At 38.3% G+C, this 27,956-nt stretch overlaps 2 protein-coding genes across 3 annotated transcripts in view; one reads left to right on the forward strand and one right to left on the reverse strand.

Annotated features, from left to right (window-relative positions):
• On the reverse strand, window positions 1-27,895 carry IL1R2 (interleukin 1 receptor type 2). 2 transcript variants are annotated; one of them, XM_072135863.1, is made up of 10 exons: window positions 27,735-27,895; window positions 25,862-25,940; window positions 21,734-21,971; window positions 17,902-18,073; window positions 13,383-13,557; window positions 13,111-13,176; window positions 11,967-12,099; window positions 9,975-10,120; window positions 6,215-6,347; window positions 1-355 (listed from the first exon to the last, which is right to left on the reverse strand). In XM_072135863.1, the coding sequence occupies exons 1-9, from the start codon at window positions 27,738-27,740 to the stop codon at window positions 6,220-6,222; spliced, it is 1,143 nt and encodes a 380-aa protein (XP_071991964.1). In that variant the 5' UTR covers window positions 27,741-27,895; the 3' UTR covers window positions 1-355; window positions 6,215-6,219. The 2 variants fall into 2 exon arrangements, with proteins under 2 accessions (XP_071991964.1, XP_071991963.1); XM_072135862.1 differs by lacking the exon at window positions 1-355 and adding an exon at window positions 3,502-4,990.
• Window positions 1-27,956, forward strand: part of RPL31 (ribosomal protein L31) — a 435,376-nt gene that overhangs the window by 108,763 nt on the left and 298,657 nt on the right. The gene's annotated exons all lie outside the window — the stretch shown is intronic.

Below are 27,956 nucleotides of genomic sequence, written 5' to 3' on the forward strand. Positions count from 1 at the left end.
AATATAAAATACAATTATATAATAAAATTACCACAAAACTATAGTAAAGATGTACTAAATACTGCATGATAACCAAGTTTACAATGCAATTTATGAAACACAAATAATTATTAAAAGTCGTCTCTAAATAATCATGAGGTGGTAATATCCATAATATGACATGTTCTAATAATAATGTGACCAGTTAATTATTACTTTGCAATTTCCTATAATATGAATGTGATGTTTATATTCATCCATTGTCTTCTTAATGACCAGACTTTATGTCTTATGTCCAAGAATAAAATGTCTAAACGTTACTTCTGTGAACCTTCTTCTAATTGCTTTGCTCAGTGATGTCCAAAGTGATGTGAAACTGGAGAATCAGAAGAAAGCATGACTACATGTAAAATATGTATTCTCTGTTATTGTTTACATAAAATTCTGGGGGGGTTGGGGGGGTCAAACGAAAAAGAGCACAGCAGAAAGGAAGAAAGATGCATCATTTAGCATTGCGCACCTGGTAATAGGTCCTCTTTTAGAACAGAAATTCACAAAAGGTGAATATTGAATCTGTTCATGATTGTGAAGGTCTGGATCTGCAACCTGCCATTATGCCTTATGTTGTGCTTCAAATTCCATATGTGCACCTCCAACATATTGGCATTGCACAATAGAAATGCAGCACAGTGAATTGTTTCTTTTACAACAGGAGGAAATAGATTGCATAGTTGACACCTAGCTAAACTAGTTTCCAATCTAGACAAAGACCTGTCAGCAATGTCTACAGTAGTGCGTCTTTGTCTTTTGGAAGAGTTTTTCTGGTTTGGCTATGTTCCCACACTATATCAATGGGCTTCTTGAAAGCCCGCATTGATCTGTAGTAGGGATAGGCCCCTTCCACACTTGCGTTGCAGATCACGTCAGAGTTTGATCAGGGTGTGATCAGGGTTTGGTCAGTGAAAAAAGCAATCAGTTTTCAGTCAGAGTTTGTTCAGTGTCTCAGTTTTTCATGCGCGTTTTAAATGCAATTCCAATGCAATTTCAATGCGTTTTTCATGCGCAGGTAATGCACGTGAAAGGACTCAGGACTGAGCTCTATCTTTTCTATGACAATTGATGCGTGAAAAACGCATTGCACTTGCAAGTGTCTCAGAGTGCAATGCGTTTTTGATGCATCTCCATAGACTTGTATGGTGCGTTTTTCACGCGCATGACTTTCAAAAGTAGAGCATGCTGAGATTTAAACGCGCGTTAAAAAAAACACGCGTGTGTGCATGAAAAAAAATGCAAGTCTGAAAAAGCCCATTGGTTACAATGGGTCAGAGTGCAATGCAAGTTCTGTGCGTCAAAAGCATGCGCAGAAAACGCACGTGAAAAAAGCAAGTGTGAAAGGGGCCATAGAGAACCTATGGCTCGAGAGACAGATGTGGCTCTTTTGATGGCTGAATCTGGCTCACTGACAAATCTTTAATAAATGGCGCTGCATTTAAAATGCACACAGAGCTGATTATTGGATGTGGGCAGCAATGTTACTTCTTACCTGAGTGCTTTGTGAGACCCAGTTGCTGCCACCGTTGTTGCTTAGGTGATGGCGAGTCATAGAGAGGAGTAGATGGCCTGGCATTCAACGACAGTGGCAGCACCTGGGTCATAGAGAAGAGGAGCAGGAGCACAGGTAGGTGAGTATTAATTTTTTTTTTTTTTTGTTAATTAATTCTGGTCTTTTTTTTTAAACAAGGGCATAAGAAGCTAAAAGAAGAGCTGCTCCTGCCATGGGGGCACACACCAGCATGTCAGTGTGCTTGGTTTACAATACTTTATCCTGGTGGTAGATTTCCTTTAACCCCTTATCGACCAGGCCTTTTTTTGTTTTTGCATTTCCATTTTTCACTCTCCACCTTCAAAAAGCTATAACTTTTTTTTTATTTTTCCATATAAAGGGCTTGTTTTCTGCATAACAAATTGCACTTCATAGTGATGGTATTTAATATTCTATGCCATGTTCAGGAAAGAATGCAAATAAGTTTTCCAAGGTGTTCAATGGAAAACAATACCTCCTTTTGCTACCTTGAAAGGCAGCCCCCTTAACATCATGTATGACCTACAAGAAGTCTAAAAACATGATGTGGGATTAAGCCAAACCAGTATATCTATTCCATAAGGAACAGACTCCCAACTGTAGAAAGCTCTGTTTCACCCTGGTTGGGTCTCCTCAGTACAGTGTAGGGAACTGATTTGGCTATGTGAGAGGCTATTGACTAGGATCAGACAGTAGGTGTTCTCCTTAAGGAGACAATGCCAATTAAAGGGCACCTACCACCACAAATCTACCTATAAAGGTAGATTGGGTGGTAGGTGGATCAATGGGACGTGAGGATAGCCCTTTTAAGGGCTAATCCTCACGTCCCCACACTTTTTTGATAACTTTTATTATCCCTATATTCAAATTTACTTATGCGGCTACTGGGGCGTGGAGTAGCCGCATCTGAGGTTACACGAGGCGGCTACTCCACGCCCCGGTAGCCACTTTACCCCTCCTACTTACCCGTCTTCGGCGCGCAGCTCCACGTAGCTGCGCGCCCTCGTCCGGCGATCCTGCCGTCTGCGCATGCGCAGAAGAGCAGGCCCGCGCCTGTTTCGGAGCAGTGAGCACGCATGCGCAGACGGCAGGATCGCCGGACGAGGGCGCGCAGCTTTGCGGAGCTGCGCGCCGAAGATGGGTGAGTAGGAGGGGTAAAGTGGCTACCAGGGCGTGGAGTAGCCGCCTCGTGTAACCTCAGATGCGGCTACTCCACGCCCCAGTAGCCGCATAAGTAAATTTGAATATAGGGATAATAAAAGTTATCAAAAAAGTGTGGGGACGTGAGGATTAGCCCTTAAAAGGGCTATCCTCCCGTCCCATTGATCCACCTACCACCCAATCTACCTTTATAGGTAGATTTGTGGTGGTAGGTTCCCTTTACGGCCACCTTAAAGGCATGTGGAGACTTAAAGCCATAGATGCTCCACTAGGGAATTCTGGGAAGAATGCAAATAAGTTTTCCAAGGTGTTAAATGGAAAACAATGCCTCCTTTTGCTACCTTGAAAGGAATTCCCTAGTGGAGCATCTATGGCTTTAAGTCTCCACATGCCTTTAAGGTTGCCTTAATTGGCATTGTCTCCTTAAGGAGAACACCTACTGTCTGATCCTAGTCAATAGCCTCTGACATAGCCAAATCAGTTCCCTACACTGTACTGAGGAGACCCAACCAGGTCAAAACAGTGCTGTCTACAGTTGGGAGTCTGTTCCTTATGGAATAGATATACTGGTTTGGCTTAATCTCACATCATGTTTTAGACTTCTTGTAGGTCATACATGATGTTAAGGGGGCTGCCTTTCAAGGTAGCAAAAGGAGGTATTGTTTTCCATTTAACACCTTGGAAAACTTATTTGCATTCTTCCCAGAATTCCCTAGTGGAGCATCTATGGCTTTAAGTCTCCACATGCCTTTAAGGTGGCCTTAATTGGCATTGTCTCCTTAAGGAGAACACCTACTGTCTGATCCTATGCCATGTTCAGGGAAGCATGAAAAAATTCCAAATGCAGTGAAATTGGTGAAAAAATTTATTTGCACCATTATCTTGTGGGCTTGGATTTTACAACTTTCAGTGTGCGCCACACATGACATGTCTATTTAATTCTTTGGGTTTGTTCGATCCCAGTGATACCAAATTTGTATAGATTTTATAATGTTTTCATACATTTACAAAAGTTAAAACCTCCTGTACAAAAAAAAATCTTCATTTTGCCATGGTGTCAATTTTTGCAACTTTTTATGACGTTTTCAATGCTACCATTTTAAGGACTGTTCGGACTTTTGATCACTTTTAAAAAAATTTTTATATTTTTCGCAGCATCAATTTTTTGGATCGCAGCAACACCTTACATGTTTATGGTTTTTACTGTTTATTTATATCAGTTCTAGGCAAAGGGGATTACTTAGAATATGGAAGTTTTTACAATTAATTTTTTTTTTACTATTTTTTAGACCCCATAGAGTACTTTAACCCTATGTTGTCTGATTGTTCCTACTATATACTGCCATACTACAGTATGGCCGTATATGAGGATTTTACACACATTCTATTACAATGTGCAAATCGCACATTGTAATAAATGGGTTATAATTGGACAGCCTCAGGTCTTTGTATGACCCAAGGCTGCTATAGTAACTGATCAGCAGGGGTTGGCGTTCGAACCAATATGGCAACGCCCATGAGCTTTGCTGCAGGCATTTACATGGTTAACACCCTGTGTTACTAGTGGGTGTTTGCTGCAATTTGCATCAAACACCCACCTTGTATGGAGAGAGCACAGGCTGTTACACACATCAATAAGGGGTTAAGGTCAACATTTAGTGAATGATTGATAAAACTTCTTTACCAAAGGTTATCTGTTTTTCTATATTTATGATAGCAGTCCCACAGAAAAAGCCAAGTTTCTGCTCTTATTCATGTACATGGTATCAGTCTTTAAATCTTGATGTGACTTTACTTAAATACTCTAGTATGCTCTAGGGAAATGTTTAATGGTCTGGGAAAGGAAGTGCATGGAATCTGTAGACTCTTTATCAGAATAAACTTCATTAAAGTTCAATAATAATCTTTAAAAGCAGTTTATCACAGTATAGCTGCACAAAGCACACTACAATCATTATGCAATTTCTCTAGACAGATATTGTAATATTTATAATTTTAAAGATACAAAGAATAAACCGTGCAAGACCTTGTTTATAAATTGAATTTTACAGAGGAAATACATAGGGCAGAGTTCTAGCTGTGTCTAATATTAGGATCCAGAAGGTACACATATTCAAAGTTACCTTAAAATATTACAAACATCAAGATCACTAACAGACAATAAATCATATTTTAAAAAACTGTGAATCAGCAGTGCTAATTGTGGCTGATTAGCTGGTGCAGTCACATGTTGGTCTCTTGTAAACAAAGACAGAGGGAACGCTGGAGCTAGAATAAGAAGTGGAGAATGACTTTTTTATTTTATGTTATTTTCAGGAATTGAATATTTTTTAAATATTCACTTTAAAAAAAAAGGCCTGCAGAAAAAACTTTTTTATTTTAAAGGGAAAGTAAAAAGTATTGATCTGAATAAAGTGAATTTCATTGAATGAAATTACGCATAATATGCGGTAGGTAAAACTATGATTTTATTAAATCAGCCACATTATATAAATATTTTGAATTATTTAAGGTGTTCTATAAGATATATTGTCATGTTTATAAGCAGAGCTTGTCTTAAGTTGCATGGTGCCACGGTTGGAATCCTTCTTTGGTTGATTTTATGTAATCTCTGGTAAATACAATTCTTAAACGAGTTGGCCACTTTTCTCAAAAAAATATTTTAATTAGTTGTTAATCTCTTAAACTAAAAGCTGATGCATCCCGGTGCAGATTGTGAGTGCTCACCCGGTGATTCCATCAGTTCCCTGCACCTGTGAGTGGCTCTCCTCAGCGGACCACAGTGGGTAGGTCTAGCAGGTGCCATCTTTGCATCCCATGCACATCTCACAGTAATAGCCGCTTAGAATCGCCCTTACCAATCTCCGCACATGCACAGTGTGTCAAGGCTGTCCACAGCCTGACAGCAGAGGGTGGGAGTCATATTATGAGGCTCCGCAGCAGATGAGGTCTGTATTAGGAGGTTCTGCAGCAGCTTAGGTATGTATTATGATGTTAGGCTACAGCTAAAGTGTGTATTATGAGGTTCTGCAACAGCTGTGACATATATTATGATATTTTGCAGCAGCTGAGTTGAATCTTCAGTTTTATTACTTGGTGGAGGGGAAGGGGAGCACAAATTTTTAGGTTCGTCCTGTTGGTTAAAAGACCTCAAAACTGCCCTGACCATTTTGTATGATAAATTAGGGAATATCTGGGGCCGGCCCTGCCAGGGCATATAGCAGTCTTCATCCAAGTTGTGCACTAAGTTAACATTTTGGTATCCCCCTAATTCCTATTCAGCCAATATTAACTCCCTTTACAAGCAGACAACCATATGTTCTAATGACTGGAAACATATCTCTGTTGCTAAACACATCTATGTTCACCAAACATTGTTTTAGATTTACTTTTGGATAGTAGATAAGTGGGCACAACCCTTTTGAGGAATTCATATTTAATTTCCCAGATAAAGGATTAATGTTTCCATGTTCAATCATAAAATACATTTACCATTTTTATGACTTGGCCAAAGAATAATCCTTCTTGTTTCCACATTTCCTGTGTTTAGCTATGAAAAGAATTGCTATAATCAGGAAAACCACAAGGGCAGGAACTGCTGCAATGTACCAGGCAAAAGAGGAGGCTGTAAAAAAACAAACAACACGTATGCTAATATGTTCCACAATATAAATCCAATAGCTTACAATGGTAAGAACATGTTAACATGATACATACCGTATCTATAATATGGTCATTTTAATAAGAGTGACTAAGATACAAAATTACAGAAAGTATTCTAGAAAATATATTACATACAAAAGGCAGGCACCACTTGTTTTAAACTCGTCTCTTATGTCCCTCATATTAATTAACCCCTTAACGCTGAAGCCACTTTTCACCTTCCTGACACGGCCCATTTTTTCAAATCTGCCCTGTGTCACTACAAATGGTTATAACTTTGGAACACTTTAACATATCCAAGTGATTTTAAAACAGTTTTCTCATGACACTTTGTACTTCATGTTAGTTGAAAAATTTGGGTGGTATGTTTTGCATTTATTTATGAGAAAATCAGATATTTGGTGAAAATTTGGAAAAATTCTTGATTTTCGAGCTTCAAAATTTTCTACTTTTTCCATACATAGTCATAACCGCAAAAAAACATAATAACTAACAATCACTAAATGTCTAATTTATGTGTACATGGTTTTTTATGCATACTCTTATTTTTGTAGGATGTTATGGGGCTTTGAACGTTAGGTGCGATTTTTCAAATTTTCTTAAAAAACGCAAAATCCTGCTATTGAGGGACCTGCTCAGGTTTCAAATCACTTTGAGAGGCCTAAATAAAAGTAAAACCCCATAAATTACCCCATTATAGAAACTACAACCCTCAACATACGTGAAACAACTTTTATGAAGTTTGTTAACCCTTTAATTGTTTTACAGGGGTTAAAACAAAATCGAATGCAATTTTGAAAGTAAAATGTTTTTTTGCTAAATGAATGTGTTTTTCAAAAAGTGTACAAATTCTCAGTGGATAAAATACCAAAACCCTCCACAAAATGTGATACCCATTCCCTACTGTGTATAACAATACCCCATATGTGGTGGCAATCTGCTGTATGTGCACACGCCAGGGCATCGAAGGGAAGCTGCGCCATTCAGAGCAGATTATGCATTGTCACTTTTTATTGGCTATACAATCTTAGTTTTTTTTGGCAATTTGGACATATAAGGGCTTATTTTTTGCGACATGAGATGCACTTTACAAATACTTCATTTTAGTGGGTCATTAGCTTATTGATGAGATTTTATTAACTCTTGAATGTATGGGTGAAAAGAAAATTTTCAATTTTGGTTTACTTTCTTTTCGTATTTTTTGGGGGTCGTACATCGTTCACTAAAAATACTATATTATCTTATTCTATAGGTCACTACGATTACGGTGATAGCTCATTTATATCGTTTTTCATTTATTTTTACAATTTTACTGGATAAAAACTAATATAGAGGAAATCTCATTTGTTTTTGCATCGCCATCTTTTCGGAGCTAGTAATATTTTTTGGTTGACAGAGCTAGTTTAGGGTTTATTTTTTATGTGTTGAGTTGTTCTTTTCAGTGATACAATTTTGGCGCACATAACTTTTTTGGATCACTTTTTAGAACATTTTTATGATTTTATGAAAAATGTACATTTTTGGCGTGTTTTTCGGGTTTTGTTTTTACGGTGTTCACCGAGCGGGTCCAATAATGTTTCTGGGTTATTGTACGGATTGTTACGGATGCGGCGATACCAAATATGTGGGGTTTTTTGGCTTTATTGCATGTGTATAGTTAATATTTGTGTTTAGGGGACTTTTTAATTAATTCTTTTTATTAAAAAATGATTTTATGCAATGTTTTTAACATTTTTAATTAACTTTTACAGGTTAGCTTGAACAAGCGATCCACTGATCACTTGTTCAAGCTCTTCTTCAGATGTATTACACTATGTAATGTAACACACTGAGCATGCTGCACATGCTCAGTGTGTTACAGCTGGGTCCTGCCAGAAGGCAGGGACCCGGCTCCCAGAAAAGGATCGCGCACTGGCAGTCCTGGGGCTGCGATTGGAGCAGTGAACCTCCCCGGTAAGCGCCACGGGGGGGTCCGATTCTTCTCAAATGCCCCTTGTCAGGGGTTAACACCTGTGATCGGAGAAATCTCCGATCGCGGGTGTTAGAAGCAGGTGTCGGCTATAATATATAGCTGACTCCCGCGATGCAGTACTATTACGTCAAATGTCGGGAAGGGGTTAAGTAAGACCTTACAGGGGGTTGGCCACTTTACCTCATGTTTTTTGTAATGTGTGTGTAAGTGTGGGGGTAATTTACTAATATGCATCTTTTAATAATTCTGCTCTGCTTTCTTGATATGTAAAGTGAAGCTTCCTGTCTTTTACCTCATCAGCCAGATATCCCTGACCATGAAATGGCTGTAGATGTGATCTCTCACTATGCATTGTCCATCGCCCTGCCAGAACCTTATGAATCTTATGATAGTATTCATAAATATAAGATCAAGGTCCTGGCAGGCCGATTGGTCATGGACAGATAGAGATCACATGACCCTCCATCTGCAGCCATTTTATGGTCAGGAATGTCTGGCTGATGAGGGAAAACACACAGGAGGCTTCACTTTATATATCAAGAAAGAGGTGCAAAACTTTTAATAGATGTCTATTGGTAAATTACCTAATTTACTGCCCCCCCCCCTCCTCCCACTTACACACCCATTACAAAAAACATGAGGTTAAGTGGCCAACCCCTTTAAGAACATAGCTTTATAATGGCTTTATTTTCTATAAAAGTCTAATAGAGCACCCTATGGAAGTTTGTCTAATAATTTCTATACTGATCCTGAAAAATATGAGCTAGGTTCACATTTCCATTAGAAGCTCATTTAAATACATTAGGGTACATTTGAGCAGGAAAATTATTGTGATATCTGAGCAGAAACGTTATCCTTTGAGACAGAGATCTTTAGCTCCTTTGCTTGATTTTTAGATTTTACATTTATTTTCTTTTACCCTGTCATATCTAACATCTCTCAGATCACAGACCACAATATGATGACAGAATGTGTTACAAACAATGGAAAATGAATTTACAAAATATTAAAAGATTAATTTGTATATATGTATTACTTTGCATGTAATACGCCAATAACTATAATGGTGTCAACAAATGTATTCATCTATTTTCGATATGCTTTCTGTTAAAAAAGCAAATAGTCCTATTTATGGATGAACACACAGTTACAGGGCTTGTTGAAACAAGATGCACCTGTGTGATCATCATATGACCATGGTCACTGAAAGTAACCAATGTCTAAAAGCAAAGATGTTGAAAATGATGATGAATTGATCAGGGGTATAACTAAGAAAAGTGGGCCCTGTTAGAAAATGCAGTTGGGCCCCATTCTCTTAATTAAGAATCTCACAGGCTGAAATGTACATTGTTTCAAGTTGGGAGCCTAAGGCCTCAAGCATGTGGCGGACCCCAAATACAGTCGTGTGCATGAGGTTGCATTGTGTTTCCTTTGCTAAAACCATACATCCCCATTAAGTTTAAATATTGTTGGAAAATTGTTCAAATGCCATGGGACTTGAACACCTTTTCAGTACATGGCCTATAGCCATTACTATATGAAATATAGCCATCATTACAATAGACATTATTACCTGAAATATTACTTAAATCACTTAATATCACAATGACTTCTTACCTGCTTGTTTTATTTGCGCTGGCAAAATTTCCTGCCCGTATTCATTAGCTGCTATGCATTGAAAGTCAGTAATGAAATCTTCCTCTTCAATCCTTTCAAAAATCAAAGGTAATTCAAAGTACTGACCCTCAACCTCTGTAGTTTCTCTGTTAAGACAAAGGTTTTATATGATTATTAGAATCCAAGGACTCTGAGAATAATATAGAAAAATAACATCTAAGCAATATAAAAAAATAGCATACATTGTGTAAATACAAAATAGGAGTACTTTATTGATTTTTTTAAAGTACATCTTATTAACAATTGTTATTTAGTCCCACAAGGGGACACTTAATTTGCTCTGGTAATATAGCATAGTATAGTGCTATTCATTATACTGTCAGTTACTGTTATTGGACCCTAGCTGAAATATAAAGCTATCAGTACGATACAATCGTTGCTGTGGAGAGCCAGTGATTAATGAAAAACTGCCTGTAGGTTTAAAGGAAATCTAGCATTTGTTTTTATACATTGTGAACCAAACATACCTTGAGATTGCTGCAGCGACACTGATAAAGAAATATATTTTGGTTAATCCCTGAACTGAGTGGTTTTGTTCAAAAAACTATTAAAATATCCAGGACCTTGGGAAAGCTTGGTGGAGCCTGACTGTCATGCATAAAAGAGCTGCCTGAACTGTCCAGACAAGACTAATCAACCTGAGTTGGATGACTCATACACAGCAGCTGGGGTATAGTGCAGTGATTGATTCATTCTGCCTGTCAGGGACAACACAGTGATGAGTATTCTTGGCTTATGCATGGTGAAACAAGGCTGGAGCAGTGCATAATTAGGATAAGAGGAGATTGTATCATTGTTTTTTCAGCAAAATCACTCACTTCAGGGATTAAACAAGATATGTTTCTGCATCAGTGTAGCTACAGCATTCTCAAGGTATGTTTGGTTCACAATGCATAAAAGCAAATGGTAGATTTCCTTTAACAAAAAAACAAACTAAACATCTTTATCTAAGGTCCTCTTCCTCTTGATCTGGGCAGTGTTTTAATCGTTTAATCTTGACATGCTGGGATCGGTTGGAAAAAAGACTTACAATTAGCAGCACGAAGAGCGGGGACAAGCTGTCTGGCATTCCAGGCTGCTTATTATTAAGTGATGTGAGTTCATGGCTCTCACATGACGTCACATCCTTCTCCTAGCAGCCCAGAGCACTGAACATCTTTTTCTTTTAAGTTCTTTTTCAAAGCCTGCCTATTATAAGTCTTTTTTCCAGGTGATCCCGGGAATCAAGATTGAAGAAGAACACCGCCGGGATGAAGAGGAGCGCAGGTAAGTATGTTTAGTTCTTTTTTTTTTTTTGTTAAACTTACAGATAGTTTTCCATTAACAAACATGCATAGATGACTCCGGTTTCGAGGGATATGAATTTTTGAAGTTCTGCAGTAAAAAAGGCAGCACATCAGAGAAAGCCCCCCTTGTGGTCAATGTAAATGGTTCAGCATGCTAGGCACATTGCAAATTCAAGAGACTGAACATGGACAGGACATTCATTTGTGTACTGGACATTTCAATTGCTGAGATAGTGTCAGCCTGAAGGGGAGTAGTGGGAGGAGGAAGAAGGAAAATAAAGTAAGAAGTGCTGACTTTATATAGGCAAAATATTAAAATGTCCACAAATGTCCAACGTTCAATGCTCCTGGACACTACACATGGCACCAAGCAACAAGTATTAACAACCTGTTGTAACTAAAGGTCTGCATACTCACTAGATTTTACAAGGCAATTACCATATAATAAACTAAATCAACCCAATGACGAGAAAATCTTTATAATCACCTTGGGTATTTACTTTTCAGGAAGTCCACTATTTTTGTAAATGTTCAACAAGTCATGTTCGGAAACCCATATTAATGGGAATGACCATTTAACAGTAATATGTTTGGGTAAGACAAAGATCAAGGTAAACCCTCTTAAAAATAATAAAAAATCACTTACTGTAGCACTCCTTCAGTTACACGGTCATCTTTTGAGTAATCGTTCACAAAAGAACCATTTGCCAGCCACCAAACCATTAGATCTCCATCATTATGGCCAGCATACACCTTGCATGGGATGACGACCTTGGAACCTTTTTAAAATATGAAAAAATACTTTTCAAGCATATTTAAAAACAAATACTGAATAACAATTCTGATCAACTGAATTGCAGAAAAGTAATGGGAAGGTTTCATGTTTATCTTCTATTTTTACACTCATAACATGCTGGACTGCTGACACTAGAGGAAAATCTGTGTTTTGGGTAAGCAATTGGCTTAGTAATAGAAAACAGAGAGGCGTCACTAATGGCAGATTAATGAATTTGGGTTGAAGTTATCAGTAGAGTGGCAAAGGGGTCAGTATTGGGTCCCCTTCTTTTTAATATTTTTACAAATGACCTCACAGAGGGTTTACACAGGAGAGTTTTAATATAAGCAGATGATACTTAGTTTGAAAATTTATACCAGGGCTGATAGTATAATATTACAGAGGGATATGTGGAGGAATGGGTGGAGAAGTGGTTGATGAGGTTTAATGTAGATAAATGTAAAGTTATGCACTTGGGCCATGGAAACAAAAAGTACTTAACACTCAATTACTTCATAAAAATGCAGCTGGTAAACTTAATTTTAGTGACCACTGTATACAGTTTTGGGCACCAGTGTATAAAAAGGACATAGTAGAACTGGAATAGGTGCAGAGGAGAGAAACCAATATTATTAAGGGGAATGGGGAACCAGAATACAATGAAAGATTACTAAACTAGGGGTTATAAACTGAATAGCTTAGAAAAAGACAGCTGATGGGAGACCCCATTACAAAGTACAAATACCTGAGCAGTACGGTAATTTCTTCCTAGATTTTTTTATACCTAGGCCTGTGACCAGGGCAAGAGGCATCCTCTATACCTAGAGGAGAGGTGGTTCATAGACAGGAATTCTTTATTGTTAGAGCAGTGACACTATGGAACTTTTTCCTGCAGGAGGTTGTTATGGCAGATACTTTGTACATGTTCCAGATAGGCCTTCTTGAGTGCAAAACTATCACAGGGTTAACCTTATATACTCTGATACTATTATATAATGAAGAAATAGGCACCTACCTAAGGAAGCTGCTATTGTCTTTTGATTGGAATTTAGAATCACAGGCTGTTGCCTTATCCCTTGATCTATTAAAAAAAGAAAAAAATGAAAAATTCTGGAACAAAAATGTTAACAATCATAAAGTCGAACAATACAACCATTGCATAACTAAGAGAAAAATTAGGTCAAAAGGAAACACTCTGTTCTTCTTTGAAGCACAACATGTACAGAATACATCCTGTATGTTATTCAATGTGGTGAGTGTTTATATTACAAAAGTCTAAGTAATTACCAATAATCCGAAGTTGAATAATCCTTGTTACGTTGTAATTTATATTCTCAATGGAAAATGTTAACTGACATTTGTAATAGCCTTCATCTTCAAGTGATACATCATTTATCAATGCATAGGTTGTCCCGTCTAAGTATCCGTACTTGATACCATCATTAGGCAACGGTTTTCCTTCCTAATAAGAGATATGTTTTTATATTAGTTTTCTGTTTTATTGCATATACATATTTACAATAAAATAACAAGTTGTGTATGTATGCATTGAAGTTTTATTATTTATCACATTATATGAGCTTCAGTTACGTATCGTATTGTTTTCAGGTGGTGTTGGGGAAGATAATGAAAGCAATAAAAAGCAAATGATCTCTAAATTCACCTTCCATCAACAGTTCACCAGAAAAATACAGTAGCAAAGCAGCACTCCTTAAAAAAGTATTTCTTTATTCCACGATGATAAAAAAGCGACGTTTCGCCCTCTCTATGATTATGGTTTTCCCACAAAAGAAAATCCCCTAGTGATGTTTACTCAATAAAAATCATTTTAGCTGCTATCACTCTCTTTCACTCTCTGGGCTGCTCAGTGTAAAATCCCAGGGTGTGGGCAGGGACTCTCTAAGCAGACACATAATGATCCATCTAGTTCTGTGTGGTGACAATGACGTTAGATTATCAGGGTACAGGTGTATATACACTTTCATCTGGCTTATGACATTGTACTAACACATTGACACATAGAAAGAGATGGGACATATGAGAGATGTATGAGATACCTATTACACAGAGGCTGAGAGAGAGAGGCATGACAGAGTGAGGCTGACAGATAGAGGTGACAATCAGAGGCTGACAGACTTTTACATCGTTACACTTTTAGGTCTGCTACATCTCTGTTCTCTGTGCCTGCCACCCCCTTCCCCCAGATCACTTATCTCCTTGTAGGTTGTAGTTTGCAGCTCCTTTCTTCTCACAATGTCCTGGCAGGAAGTGATCAGTGTGAGCTCCATGCAGGGAACGTGGCTACAGGCTTGGAGCAGAAAGACACAAACATATCAGCTCCAGGCTGTCACACACAAGACTCCAAGATGGCGGCCCCAAGTTAGAAGTTCTGACCCTAAGTCAGAAGTTACAGGCTCATGTCTAGAGGCAACTGAAATTGTGTACAGCAGGACTGATAAAGACAGGTTGGAATTATATATGTGAAATGCTGTATTTTTGTTAATGTGAATTAAAGAATGTGTTATTTTGTTATCTGAGTACATATAAGAAACTTGTCTTCATGGGAATACCCCTTTAAGGAGTGCTGCTTTGCTACTGTATTTTTCTGGTGAACTTTTGATGCGTCTGAATCAGCCACTTCTGAAGACTTGCCCCCTTGATTGACCTATACAAGTGCTGCTCGGATTTTCTCTATTTTTCCTACACCTTACAACTCTATAGTAAAATATAAAATTAATTTATATAAACAAATATAAACTAATTTTGAGTGGTATGAATATAAATTGGAATCGAATTAAACAAATAAGGGGTAAGAAGGCAGACTTCTAAACAAGTCAACATAAAATCTAAGCGCTTGGTATCAATAATTGATTGTGCACAATGTCAATTAATATAACAGTATAAATTAATATTTCGAATGTAATCCATGAAGGAGACACACAGCAATATCAAAGCTCCCAACTGTCCTGGATTTGACGGGAAAGGGGAGAGAGGCCACAATATAAGTGAGCATGGAGGACAGAGGCCACAATATTCAGAGGATCGAACAGTAAGAGGAGGGGCATAATAAGGATGGGGACATAAAGGGGGGACATAATAGGGAAGGGGAGCTGAAAGGGGGGCATAATAAGGAAGGGGAGCAAATAAGGGGCATATGAAGGAAGGGGAGCAGAGAAATGGGGACCAATGAAAGCAGGTTGGGAGCAGAAACTGGTTCATAACAAGAGAGGGAGAAGAGAAAGGGACCACTATAGGAGGGGAGGGAGAGATGGGCATTGTACAGGGTGAGAATATACTGTGTAAGAATCATTATTTTAGGTATTATACAGTGGGGGCATACTAGGGGGGGGGATAAGGGGTGGGGCAAGGGCTTTGATTTATTATGCCAAAGAATTTGTGGCACACTACGCACGCCATTCTTTTTGTTCCGCTATCTACAGCCCAAAGGTTAGGTGGTCTGCAATATTCAAATATGAAGTCCTTCCTTCCATGTGAATAAAGACTTAACAGAATTCCTTCCTACAGTTGAATAGTGAACTTAAAATCCATGGTATATTCCACTAACAAGAATGAAAATGAGATTTCCAAAATTACATCTATACACTGCAGAGAATATGATGGATCTGCAGCACATCAATTAATGTTGCAGGTTTCAGCATTTGCAATGCATAATGTAGTCATCTGTTTAGAGATGAAATCTGGGTAAACCGTTATATTTCAGGCACAGTTAACTAGAAGAGAGAAGTGGCATGCTGACTTTCTGCTTAGTCATTCTATCACATTTGCTTTAAAACAAAGCAAACCAGCGCTATCTCCTGGTGGAAGTAGTAACATCATACAAGGAGAGGGAACTGTAAATATTCCATAGAAGTAAATGGACTTGTAGAGCTCACCAAACAGCCTCCTGACCACGCCTAATCTTCATTGGAAAGTCTTCTAGGCACGGGTTCGTTGCTGCCTGGACTGCAACCACAATTCTTGATTTATTTAATACATGTTAAAAAACATGAACCGTTTGGTATTGCCATCCAGAATGTAAGAAATACAGCAAGAATTTTCATTGTGTTGCTGAGTTTTCAAGCAAAAGAGGGAACTGTATTTAACTAGAATATTCTCTTCTTGATTTGTTAGGCTATCATGGGGTGAGACTCTAATTTGTAAATGTTTTATCATATATGAATAAATTTGTTTACCTATTATTAGCTTTTTAGCAGATCAATATAATAATAAATGATGTTTTTCACGATAATAATATTTAATCAGTTGACCTTTTATTTTTCCTCCTATACATATGAAATGCATACTTCCCGACCCTCCCATGTCCAGCGGGACAGTCCAATTTTGGGGCTCTCTCTGTCTGACCAGCAGGAGGTATGTGCTGGGACATCCTCCAGACACCAACATAGTTGATTACAGTGATTATAGTGCTCTGCACTATCGCTGTGACTCTGCTTCTCCTGTGTGTTGCTTAAGCGGCAGGTGAAGATATCATGTGATATCATCTGTTGGGGGGCACAGTAAGAGGGAAACCTCCGTGGGAGAAAAATAAAAGGGGGGAACTGTGGGCACAATAAGAGGGGGGCTTCTGGAGGAGCAAAATAAGAGGGGGAGTTCCTGAAGGGGCAAAATAAGAGTGGGGTTGCTGGGGGGGGGGGGGCAAGAGGGGGAGCTGCTGGGTGGGCACAATAAGAGGGGAAGATGAAGGGCACTAAGGGAGAAATTATACTGTGTCAGGGTAGACTTGCTATCAGGTCCCTTCATAAATTAGATACAAATCTAGTGGACCCAGTTTTAGGACACACTGGTCCTTACCTCAGGGGATAGATCAAGTAGAAGGGATAACTATCCCAATGTACCGTATATACTCGAGTATAAGCCGACCCGAGTATAAGCCGAGACCCCTAATTTTACCACCAAAAACTCAGAAAAACTATTGACTAATATACTATAGTATAAGCTGAGGGTGGGAAATGCATTGGTCACAGCCCCCCCAGTATATAGCCAGCAAGCCCCAGTAGTATAAAGTCAGCCAGCTCCCAGTAGTATACAGCCTGCCCCCAGTAGTATACAGCCACAAGCCCCCAGTAGTATACAGCCAGCCTGCCCCCAGTAGTATACAGCCAGCTTGCCCCCATGTAGTATACAGCCAGCCTGCCCCCAGTAGTATACAGCCAGCCTGCCCCAGTAGTATACAGCCAGCCTGCACTCAGTAGTATACAGCCAGCCTGCCCCCATGTAGTATACAGCCTGCCAGCCTCCAGCAGTATATAGCCGGCCAGCCCTCAGTAGTATACAGTCTGCCAGCCCCCAGTAGCATACAGCCAGCCCCTAGTAGTGTACAGGCTGCCCCCCCCCCCTCTCCATCCCCCTCCGATGTCAGCGCGGCTCTCCGATGTCCCCGATGTTGGCGCATCCCGTCTTCTTTCTTCCCCGTGCCTCTTCTTCTTTCTTTTCTGTCTTCTTTCTTCTGTCATGGACACGGCGATTTTTCTTCCAGCAGCCACATACGATGACGCGGCCACTGCTGACGTCATAGTATGCGGTGGCCAGGAAGAAGACAGGACGCGCCGACATCGGGGAGCCGCGCCGACATCAGAGGGTGAGTATAGAAGTGGGTTATTTTTTATTTTTTAAGTTAAGACTTTTTATTTTTTAGGCTAAGACTCGTGTATAAGCCGAGGGGACATTTTTCAGCACATTTTTTGTGCTGAAAAACCTGGCTTATACACGAGTATATACGGTATCTGTAACAGAAGCCAGAAAGTATAAGGATATGATTTGTACATGGACATTTATGGCATCATACCTTGAACCAGTTTATTGTCATGTGGTCTGTAAAATCTGGTAAAGCAGGACAAATCATCAGAAACTGGGCATTTTCATAAGCAATTTGCTCATATTTAATATAAGGAAAGGATGACGGAGTGTCACTCATGACATTTAGGGACACTGATATTTCAACACAGTAGGAAGCATTTCTGAAAATAGAAAAGTGAAGTTTCATTTTAATAAATGATATAAAATAGTTATTCTTTGCAAGAAAAAAGACGTTGTTTGATTTCCAAGAAACACAAATCCATAACAATTTTTTTTATATCAAAAAGGATTTTGTCCTGTGCATAATGAGGAAGAAAATTCTAAGAGAGAAGATAAATCCAGACCAAACTCCTACCAATGATAGTATCAATGTTAAATAAATATCGGGTAGCCCCACTAAGCATTTAAAATTCATATCACCCTAACTTGGCTAGTTTCTTACTAAAACCATACTACACTATAGAGCACCATAACTTCCATGGTGCTGTACAATCAATAAGGGATTCACATAAATTATATAAAGACAAGTAAAAATGCAAAAAACAGGTATGCATATGAGCCAGGGTTGGCTGTAAATCCAATGGAGAATGAAGCAAAAAGATAAAATGTCACTAAACTGTATTCCTCTATAATGTTCATTGGGTAATACAAGCATTTACTTTTGATTATAATGCGTTTCAGGATTTAATGGCCTTCCTCAGATAGGCAGACCTGAACAAAGGAACATACACAGAAAGGAAGGTAGGAGAAGGAAAAATACAAAGATAAAATTACTAAAAGTGTGTACAATTTGCTGTGCACTACCAGTCAAAATGTTTCGTTTTCCAGTTATTATGTACATTTACATATTTCTAGTACAGTGAGTAAGGTGACATGGTTAAAAAGTTCAAAGGTACGTTTAAAAGTTGACATTTTTCATATGTAATAATAGTCTTCATCTCTGATTTGAACCTAAGCTCTTTTCCAAGGCATGAAACAAATTAAATTGGATGCCAACTTGGAGATTACTTTTACATCCTCTCATTATTTACAGCTAGTACTGGAACAGACTGTATTAGAACACCCTCTAGGGCAGGAATAATGCAGTTTACTCTTTGGGACATAGGACATTGCTATTTTAATGGCCAGGAAAAGGAAATTACCAAAAGAAGAAACACAGACAATTATAACCCTTAGATGAACGGTGTTTCCTAAAGAAAAATTAACAAGAAATCCAAGGTGGTAGTCAGTACAGTTTCCTATAATATTAAATGGCACTTGGTCCAAGCTCTGAGAGGAAGAGATGATTTATGACCAGTTACATTATACCCATGGAAACCTAGCCACTACATACCGACTGCCCACATGTGAGAACGACATTTCCATATACAGTATCCACCAGGGGCATCGGTAGGTCAAAAGATCCGGGCTCGTGCCCCAGTTGCTCGGGCATCCTCTCCTCTCTCATCACGATCCCTATGAGAACGAGTGCACTCACTGCTTTTCCCAGTAGAAGCTGCAGCCTCCGGGAAAATAAGACTCCCGGAGGCTGAAGACCTGTGATGATGTCATGATCGCATGAACCTACTAAGTATTCCATATTATGTTCAGTAACTAGTGTTTAACACTTGGAATACATATTTTTCTCAAGTTAATGAGAATAAGGTTTGGTAGACCAAAGATTCCAGACCCATCCTTCAAATAGAGGTGATTTTCAGGGTGCTTCCTTCTTGAAGTAACAGTCCTTATATGTACAGTTACATCACTGGGGATCTCCCAAAGTGTATGCACAGTGGAGACTGGGGATGGATGCAGTAATGTTGCACAATGGGAAGCTTGCTGCATCTTTTCATCCATCCTGTGTTTCCTGCAGAATACGAAGTATACTATGCAGATGGAGGCTACCACCCCCCTCACAAATTTATATTCAGCACCAGCACCTATTCATTAATATTTACCAAAGCAGTATTTCTATTAATGCATATGTAAAACAGCACCCCATCATAAATTAAAGTATATACATTTATGTAATGTACAACAGGATGTAATGTAGAACAGGATCCCCTTAGTAATGTAGCACAGAACCACCTTAGTAATATAGCACAGGAAACCCCTAGTAATATAGCGCATGACTTCCCTAGTAGTATAGCACAAGTTTCCCCTAGAAATGTAGCACAGGACCCCTTAAGTTAGATAGTAGAGGCCCCCCCTTTAATCACATAACATAGTGCCTTCCCTTAGTCAGATTGCACAGGGTCTCACTTAGATAGCACAGGGTCCCATCTAAGTCAGATTGAGTCATGCAGAGGGCATAGGCAGCGGTAATATTGTGCTGCCTGTGTCCATTAATCAGTAGTGTGTGTGTCTTAAAGATGCACATACCTCTAATTATTATTGAGAGCCGGGATGGCTACCTCCAGGTAGTCCTAGGCGATAGTGTATCCTTTCCTACCTTTCGTCCCGGCTCTGCTTTGTGGCGTTTTATGAGACAATAAACTCCATGACGCAGCAAAACAGTGATTAATGATATGTCTCTGCTTAGAGAATTAGATCTAGAGTTTCCTAACCTCATGTTATGAAACAACATCTGACTTAATGTCTAAACTTGGAGATCCTCTTTTATACTATTTCCCCCAGCCCCTTCCACTCTCTAACAGAGATTGAAGGCTGAAGGTTCAGAAGATTGGAAAAAATGTGAAAGATTGAATCAACAAACCTCCCACATTTATAAATGCCAAAATGAAAATATTAGATAGCACCGGTTCTCGAAAAGGTAATATAAATTAGGGGCGAGGTGTAATAGAAAAGCATTATAATCCAAATGTAATAATCAAAATCAAACACCTTGTGGGTTTAGGTAATAAAATATATGAGAAGGTGAGATATAAATCCTATCAAATAAAAAATAGAAATAATTCTTAGAATGGAAAAAATGTTTCTACCCAATACAGTTCACATTAGACATTTCTGACCACAGGAATTAAGGGGATGTCTCATTTCTTTCTCTCATTGAAATCCTTAAAAAGCAAAGCCCATAACAAAATGGCACCACTGGATTTCTAGCGAAATCCCCTCGTGATGTATACCGCTGCGACTATGCAGCAATGGGCCTATCATACACCGGCGCAAGAGCGCCGGCCTATGATAAATATGCCCCCTTGTCTCCATAGGATCTGTACACAGATCATATCTGAGATGGACTATTGTGTGTATATATGATAGACAAATAGATAGATAGATCTAGATTTTATGCCTTTACAATCAATTTTAATATGTTTATACATTATAAAATTATGTGTTATCGCACAAAATGTCAGATGCAAGTGTTATTTAAATATTGTTTTATATTTGTGGCAATTTCATGTACAAATTAAAATAAATCTTTCACCAGGATTGTAAACCAAGCACACTTACATGCAGGTGTGTGCCCCCTCTGGCAGGATTCACTTTTACCGTGTTTAAGCATCTAATGCTCTTGTTTTTACCAAAAATAGCTTTAAAAATTATGTAAATTATGTCATTAAGCTTCTTATGCTCTCTTTTGTAAGAAAAAAGGATTTAACAATCAGGCAAATGAGCCCGAGGAGCTCCATTTTCCATTAACACCTATGGAGCCCAAACCCCCTCAGGCTCATTTACATAATTTTTAAAGCCTTTTTTGTAAAAACAAGGGCATGAGAAGCTTAAACACAGTAAGAGTGGGGCACACACCTGCATGCCAGTGTGCTTGGTTTACAATCCTTCGCACATTTGAAAGAGCATTACATAACTTTACATCTCACATTCTCTTTAACCTTCCCTTTGTCTCTACTAACAGTAATATAATTTAATCTATTACATACCTTACAACACAAGTGTAAATTCCAGTATGCTCCTTTACAGCGGGCAAGAACCACAAAGTGTCCCGTTTTCTCTGTATTTCTGCTGTATCTTGCATCTCAGAACCATTTCTAGTCCAAACCAATTGAACTGTAGAAAGGTCTATTGGCAAATACTGTGAGACTGGACATGTAATAGTAGCTAGCTCTTCATTTATTACATAATAATCCACAGAATGTGTGATCCTTGCTTGACATTTCTCTATATAAATAAGAGTAAGAATTACTTCACTTTCTTCAATATACAAAAAAGTCATTTTAAGTATTAAGATGATGTTACATTGAAGATACAATAAACTGGCTAGCACAGATGATGTTACTTGTCACTTCTACCATGCAACAATTGTTCAGTGCTGAAAGTCTGCGCATCCGAAGTGTCCAATGGCCACAGTTAAAACAAAGAATCAACCACATCACGGTTGGAGTTTTGTTCAACCGTTTACATATACGTACATTTCTCTGATATCTTGTTAGGTCCATTAGTCTAGTATTGGGTAGGATACCCCTAATGCCTTCACAGTAAAGTAAATTTTTAATGGTAAGACGAGTGGTGGACTGTTTGGAGACATTCTTTAAATATTTTACTACTTCAGCATTTTTAGAAAGAAGGGTTCGAAGTTGGAAGAAATCTGTAACTAATATGTAGTGATCTCCCCCTATGGAATTGTATAGGGGGAAATGATCAATGTTTTCATACTAGTTTAATATATTAATGGAATATAAATATATCAAGGGTGGGGCGTGGTGGAGCATACTATTACTTTGGGCCTTCTATTACCTGCATATGAAACTGCTCTGATATACAGTAGCTACTACCTTAAATGTGTAGAGAATTAAATAATATAAACTGTAATCTTAAATTGAAAATTTTATTTAACACTCCAACATTTTTATCTTTCCACTCCATTTTGTGAAATCATTTTATATACTTTTTTCCTGATATACAGCTTCTGTACAAAGCTTAATGACAAAACTCTAGAGCTTAACCCTTAAAATGATTTTACTAGTAAATATGTTACACCCTATCCATAGTGAGAGTCTACAAGTGGTAAAAAGCGCCTTATGTATTCAAGTCTAAAGGGCTTCTGTTTAACTCCTGCAGAAATGGATGTTTGAGCATATGTACCACCACTCTTTTCACATGGGGCATTCAGGGACACTTCAAAATTCCTGTTATTATGATCATGGACTATCCTATATATACAGGAAAATCCCTTTGAACCCAGCACAGAATGACTTTCTAAACCTGATATCCTGTTGTAATACCCATAATTACTAAAGTTTACTGGTTGCGCTGTGGTGAAATGAAGAACGTAGACATGGATTGTCAGTGGAAAATCAGGATGCAGCATGCCAGTGGACAAAGGGGACAAAACTTAATAATAGTCAGTTTAAAATCTGGAGTAAAAGACTGGAACATAATACAGGAGCAAAAATAGCAACCTAAACAATGGCCAGCCTCAAAAGGTTGAGTCAGGGTCCCCTTTAAAAAGTTTGTAAGGCTGACATTATCTTGGAGCATTGGTTATCTTGGCAGCGTGATCTGAGGTGTTTGGGAGCAGCACGAAGCAAAGCCACAGGCATTAACAGAGGGCAAAGGCCTGGGCAAGGTGGGTAACAGGATTTATTTTATGAGCAACAGAGCTGCACTGCATTAAAAACCTTTATAAACATTATTACAAAAAATTATTTAGGACATTATTACAAAATAATTCCTTGTCTGATATGGCCATCATGCAATTTGTAGCACTTCTCTTTTGTGGCTGTAGTACTTCCACTTTGGTATGAGGACATTTTTTCTTTGTTTAAATTTTCCACTATTTACATTGGAGAAAACAAGTATTTAGTCATCCACCAATTGTGCAAGTTCTCCTACTTAAAAAATGAGAGAGGTCTGTAATTGACATCATAGATAGACCTCAACTATGAGAGACAAATTGAGAAAACAAATCCAGAAAATCACATTATCTGATTTTTATAGAATTTGTATGTAAATTATGGTGGAAAATAAGTATTTAGTCACCTACAAACTAGCAACATTTCTAGTATTTGGTCAACAACAAACGGTCATCTCAATACTATGTTATATATTATTTATTAGCAATGACAGAGGTCAAACATTTTCTGTAAGTATTCACAAGGTTGGCACACACTGTTGCTGGTACGTTGGCCCTTTTCCCCATGCAGATTTCCTCTTGATCAGTGATGGTTTGTTTCTGTCGCTGGGCAACAGAGATTTTCAACTCCCTTCAAAGGTTTTCTATGAGGTTGCGATCTGGAGACTGGCTAGGCCACTTCATGACCTTAAAGTGCTCCCTATGAAGCCGCTCCTTGGTTGCGCTGGCAGTGTGCGTAGGATCATTGCCACACTGAAAGACCGAGTCACGTTTCAACTTCAATGCCCTTTCTGATGGAAGGAAGTTTTCACTAAGAATCTCACAATACATGGCCCATTGATTCTTTCATGTACACGGATCAGGCGTCCTGGTTCCTTTGCAGAGAAACAGCCAAAAAGCATGATGTTGCCACCACTATACTTCACAGTAGGTATGGTGTTTTATGAATGCAACTCGGCATTCACTCCTCTGGAACATCCAAATGCTTTCTAGCAAATTTCAGATGGGTCCAGATATGTAATGGCTTAAGCAGGGGGGACAAATCTGGCACTGCAGGATCTGAGTAACTTGTGGCGTAGTGTGTTACTGATCATAGCCATTGTTACGTTGGTCCCAGTTTTCTGCAAGTCATTCACTAGGGGATTCTGTAATTTTTGCTCACTGCTCTTATGATCATTTTGACCCCACGGGTGAGATGTTGCGTGGAGCACCTGATCAAGGGAAATTATCAGTGATTTGTATGTCTTCCATTTTCTAATTATTGCTCCCACAATTGATTTCTTCACACCAGGCTGCTTGCCTATTGCAGACTCAGTCTTCCCTGTCTAGTGCAGGTCTTTAATTTTGTTTCTGTTGTCCTTCAACAGTTCTTTGGACTTCACTATAGTGGAGTTTGAACTGTGACTGTGACCTGCAAACAGGTTCCGGTGCTAGAGGTAATGAATGAGTGACAGATGAGGCTCTTAAAGAAAAAGTTACAGGTATGTGAGTGCCGGAAATCTTTCTTGTTTGTAGGTGACCAAATGCTTATTTTCCACCATAATTTTCAAATAAATTCTTTAAAAATAAGACAATGGCCCACATTTACTAAAGGCACTGCAACAGTTTTTTGTCTTACTTTGCATGTTCTTTTTGGTTGCAAACTGCTTGCACATGTATTTATAACATACCCGACATGACACAAAATTCTGCACTAAAAGGGGAGTTCCGATGCACAGTCGATCCGTAAGTGGGTGAACTTGCACAGTTGGTGGCTGACTAAATACTTTTTTTTCCCAACTGTTTCAGAAATAAAAAAGTATAAATCACTAACTCTAGAGTGAGAGAGTCTAATACCAGTGGGCATAGGTGTAGGAAAGAACATTACAGGTTATCATCATCTCATGCTAAAGAAGACAACCACTAGAATACCCCTCTGGATCTACAAAGTAGCAAAGGACAGTTGAGGATAACTTGAATGGAACATGGTGGGCAATTTATCTCCGTAAAAAGCTTCAGCTTAATTCCCTTCCTTTCATTAAAGGTAGGCATAGAAAAACAACAGACAATTGCCCAGATATATCATTGTGTCTATGCCAATTTTTTTGTCTATGTTTTTACTAAAAAAGAAGGACTTTTGAGCTTGTATGAAGTGTTTGCACCACTTTTGTGTTGTGTTTGCATTTTGTCAGACACTTTAAAAAACTGTGCATCTAAATTGGAATTTGCGCCACAGTTATTACTGAGATGCGCCACAATTCTTTCGCAATAGCTTGAAGCAAAATGTGCCAAAAATACAAAGGCCCACCTGCTTGCACATCCTAAAAACAGACCAGATTTACAAAGAGCATGCGCCATTATCTGCCGCAACCTGCACATGAGTGAGGCAAACTGCTTGAAGGTGGTTTGCCCCATATTTGATATATTTGTGCCAATATGTTGGTACTACAATCATAATTATTTATGTCATACTTGAGTATTAATAATGACACTTTACCTCCAATATTCATCCGGTTCACACTGAATCCATAAGTCTCTAACAAAAATGTTCCAAACAAGATTGATTGAACCCACATCTCCATGTAAAAATAAGAGAAGAATGCATAATGCCGATCAAACAGTAACATCATTTTTCAATATTCCAGCACATACAATTTAGGCTAAAATAAAGTATATGAGTCACGTTGCTTTTACATATAAGTTGCTTTAATGTGCGCTTTAAAAAAAACAGAATTGACCTGTGAGCCAAATTACTGGCTGTTTAGAGAAGTCCGTTTTCTGTATGATAAGAATTAAAATTTATGTATTTTGTATTATTCTAAGAAGAGACATTACACGTATTAGTAAGTCTCTGAGAATTAGTTAATTTTTACAGTAATAGTTGCTTAACCTAATAATATCAATCAGTTCTAAAATGGATTTCACCTACAGATGCAAGGCAGCAGTGATAAATTCTACTCCACTACATTATTATAAATTGTTGCAACTGAGTAGAGTAGAAATTTGTTTCAGTTGCAGCATGCACAGAGCCAATAAAGTAAAGTATTATATCCCTGGCTTATACAGTTTTATTGATACTAAAAGATAAAAGGTCTTCATGAGCAAGTATGGAGATGCTTCAAGGAAAGCAAAAAGGACTGACTTCTTTCCAGGCAATTTTAATGTGCCATTGGTTGGCTACAATAACTGTGTGTAAAATAATAAAAATAGTCTACCAGCAGCCTGGTTCATTGTATATCAACCATTTAAACCACAACACAGACCATAGAACATCAAGTTCAAACATACATTTATAGTTCAGGGTTGATCTTCTATTTGGTAGATACATGAGTTATAAACTGTATGCAAAATTGTTTTACACTTAAAGTGTGTCCCTCAGTGGCCAAGCACCACTCCATCCCACCAATCCAACTATGCATGCTACTGAAAGACCTCCCCCGTCCCTCCTCTTCAGCAGCATGCGTAGTTAGTTGTTGCTCATTCTCCTTATGTGTATACGGATGTTCAATAGGGACATTACATAGCTTGACTGGGAGTGGAGAGGTGTGATAGAGTGGTACTCAGTCACTGAATGCTACACCATGGGTGATCCATGAAAGTTATATGAAGCACATAACTAATTATATATATATAATACCACTAAACCAACAGCATCCTCAAGAAGGGTATGAAATATCCTTTTTAGCATTCTAGCGTTTTATGGTTTTATGTAAAAACTTGGCTGGCAAGCTATAAAAACTACAAAAGTCAAAGCAAATGAGCAAAGAATAATCACTTTTTGCCTGACATGAGTCCATTTTAGAGGATTGGCTGTATAGCTGCTAGAGTCATGTTTCCAGTGTCATTCAAAAGGTATAATGATTGTGATTCTGAATTTGATCTACAAATAAAGATCCAATTATTTACAAGGAACTTTTCATATCCCTGGTTCTCTAGCAAACAAAACAAAAGCCATGATATGTTTTAAAAAATGAAATTTGTAACCAAGGAAGCTGCTCTAGAGCATAAGAAAGAGAGTCTGAAGTGATGCTAACTACAAGCCTCTAAAAATGACTCTTCTAAGGCAAAACATTGCTCTTTTTAGCTCATTTGTATACAACTTTGACGTAATAAAAGGGCGCGTCGTAAGTAATATAGGGAATGCTGTTAGTTTAGTTGTGTAAAAGTTGATGACAGGTTGCTGTTGTAAGTTACCATTCTATAATTATCCATTTGGTCTATTTAAGTTTCAGAATACAACTAATGATGGCTATGTACGAAAAGCTATTAAAATATAGACTCAGAAGATAAAAGCAACGGCAATAACAGTTAAATATACATTTTATGTTATCTAAACTTCTAGGGGGAATAATAAATCAATCTGGTCTTACCTTCATTATGACAATCAAAACTCTTTTAGTGGTGTGTGTTGTTCTGTGACAATGGCGTTTTGAGTGTTAACCAAGTAAAATGAGACAATAGTAATAGATGGCGTGGGTAAACATACAATTATATATACATCCTGCTCTTGTGTGGAACTTCCTGAGATGTTTCTCAATCAATGTCATGTCTAAAATAGCACAGACACTTTCCAGGTCCTCATCAATATCCTG

Source organism: Engystomops pustulosus, chromosome 2 (assembly GCF_040894005.1).
Source record: "Engystomops pustulosus chromosome 2, aEngPut4.maternal, whole genome shotgun sequence".
NCBI classification, from domain to species: domain Eukaryota; kingdom Metazoa; phylum Chordata; class Amphibia; order Anura; family Leptodactylidae; genus Engystomops; species Engystomops pustulosus.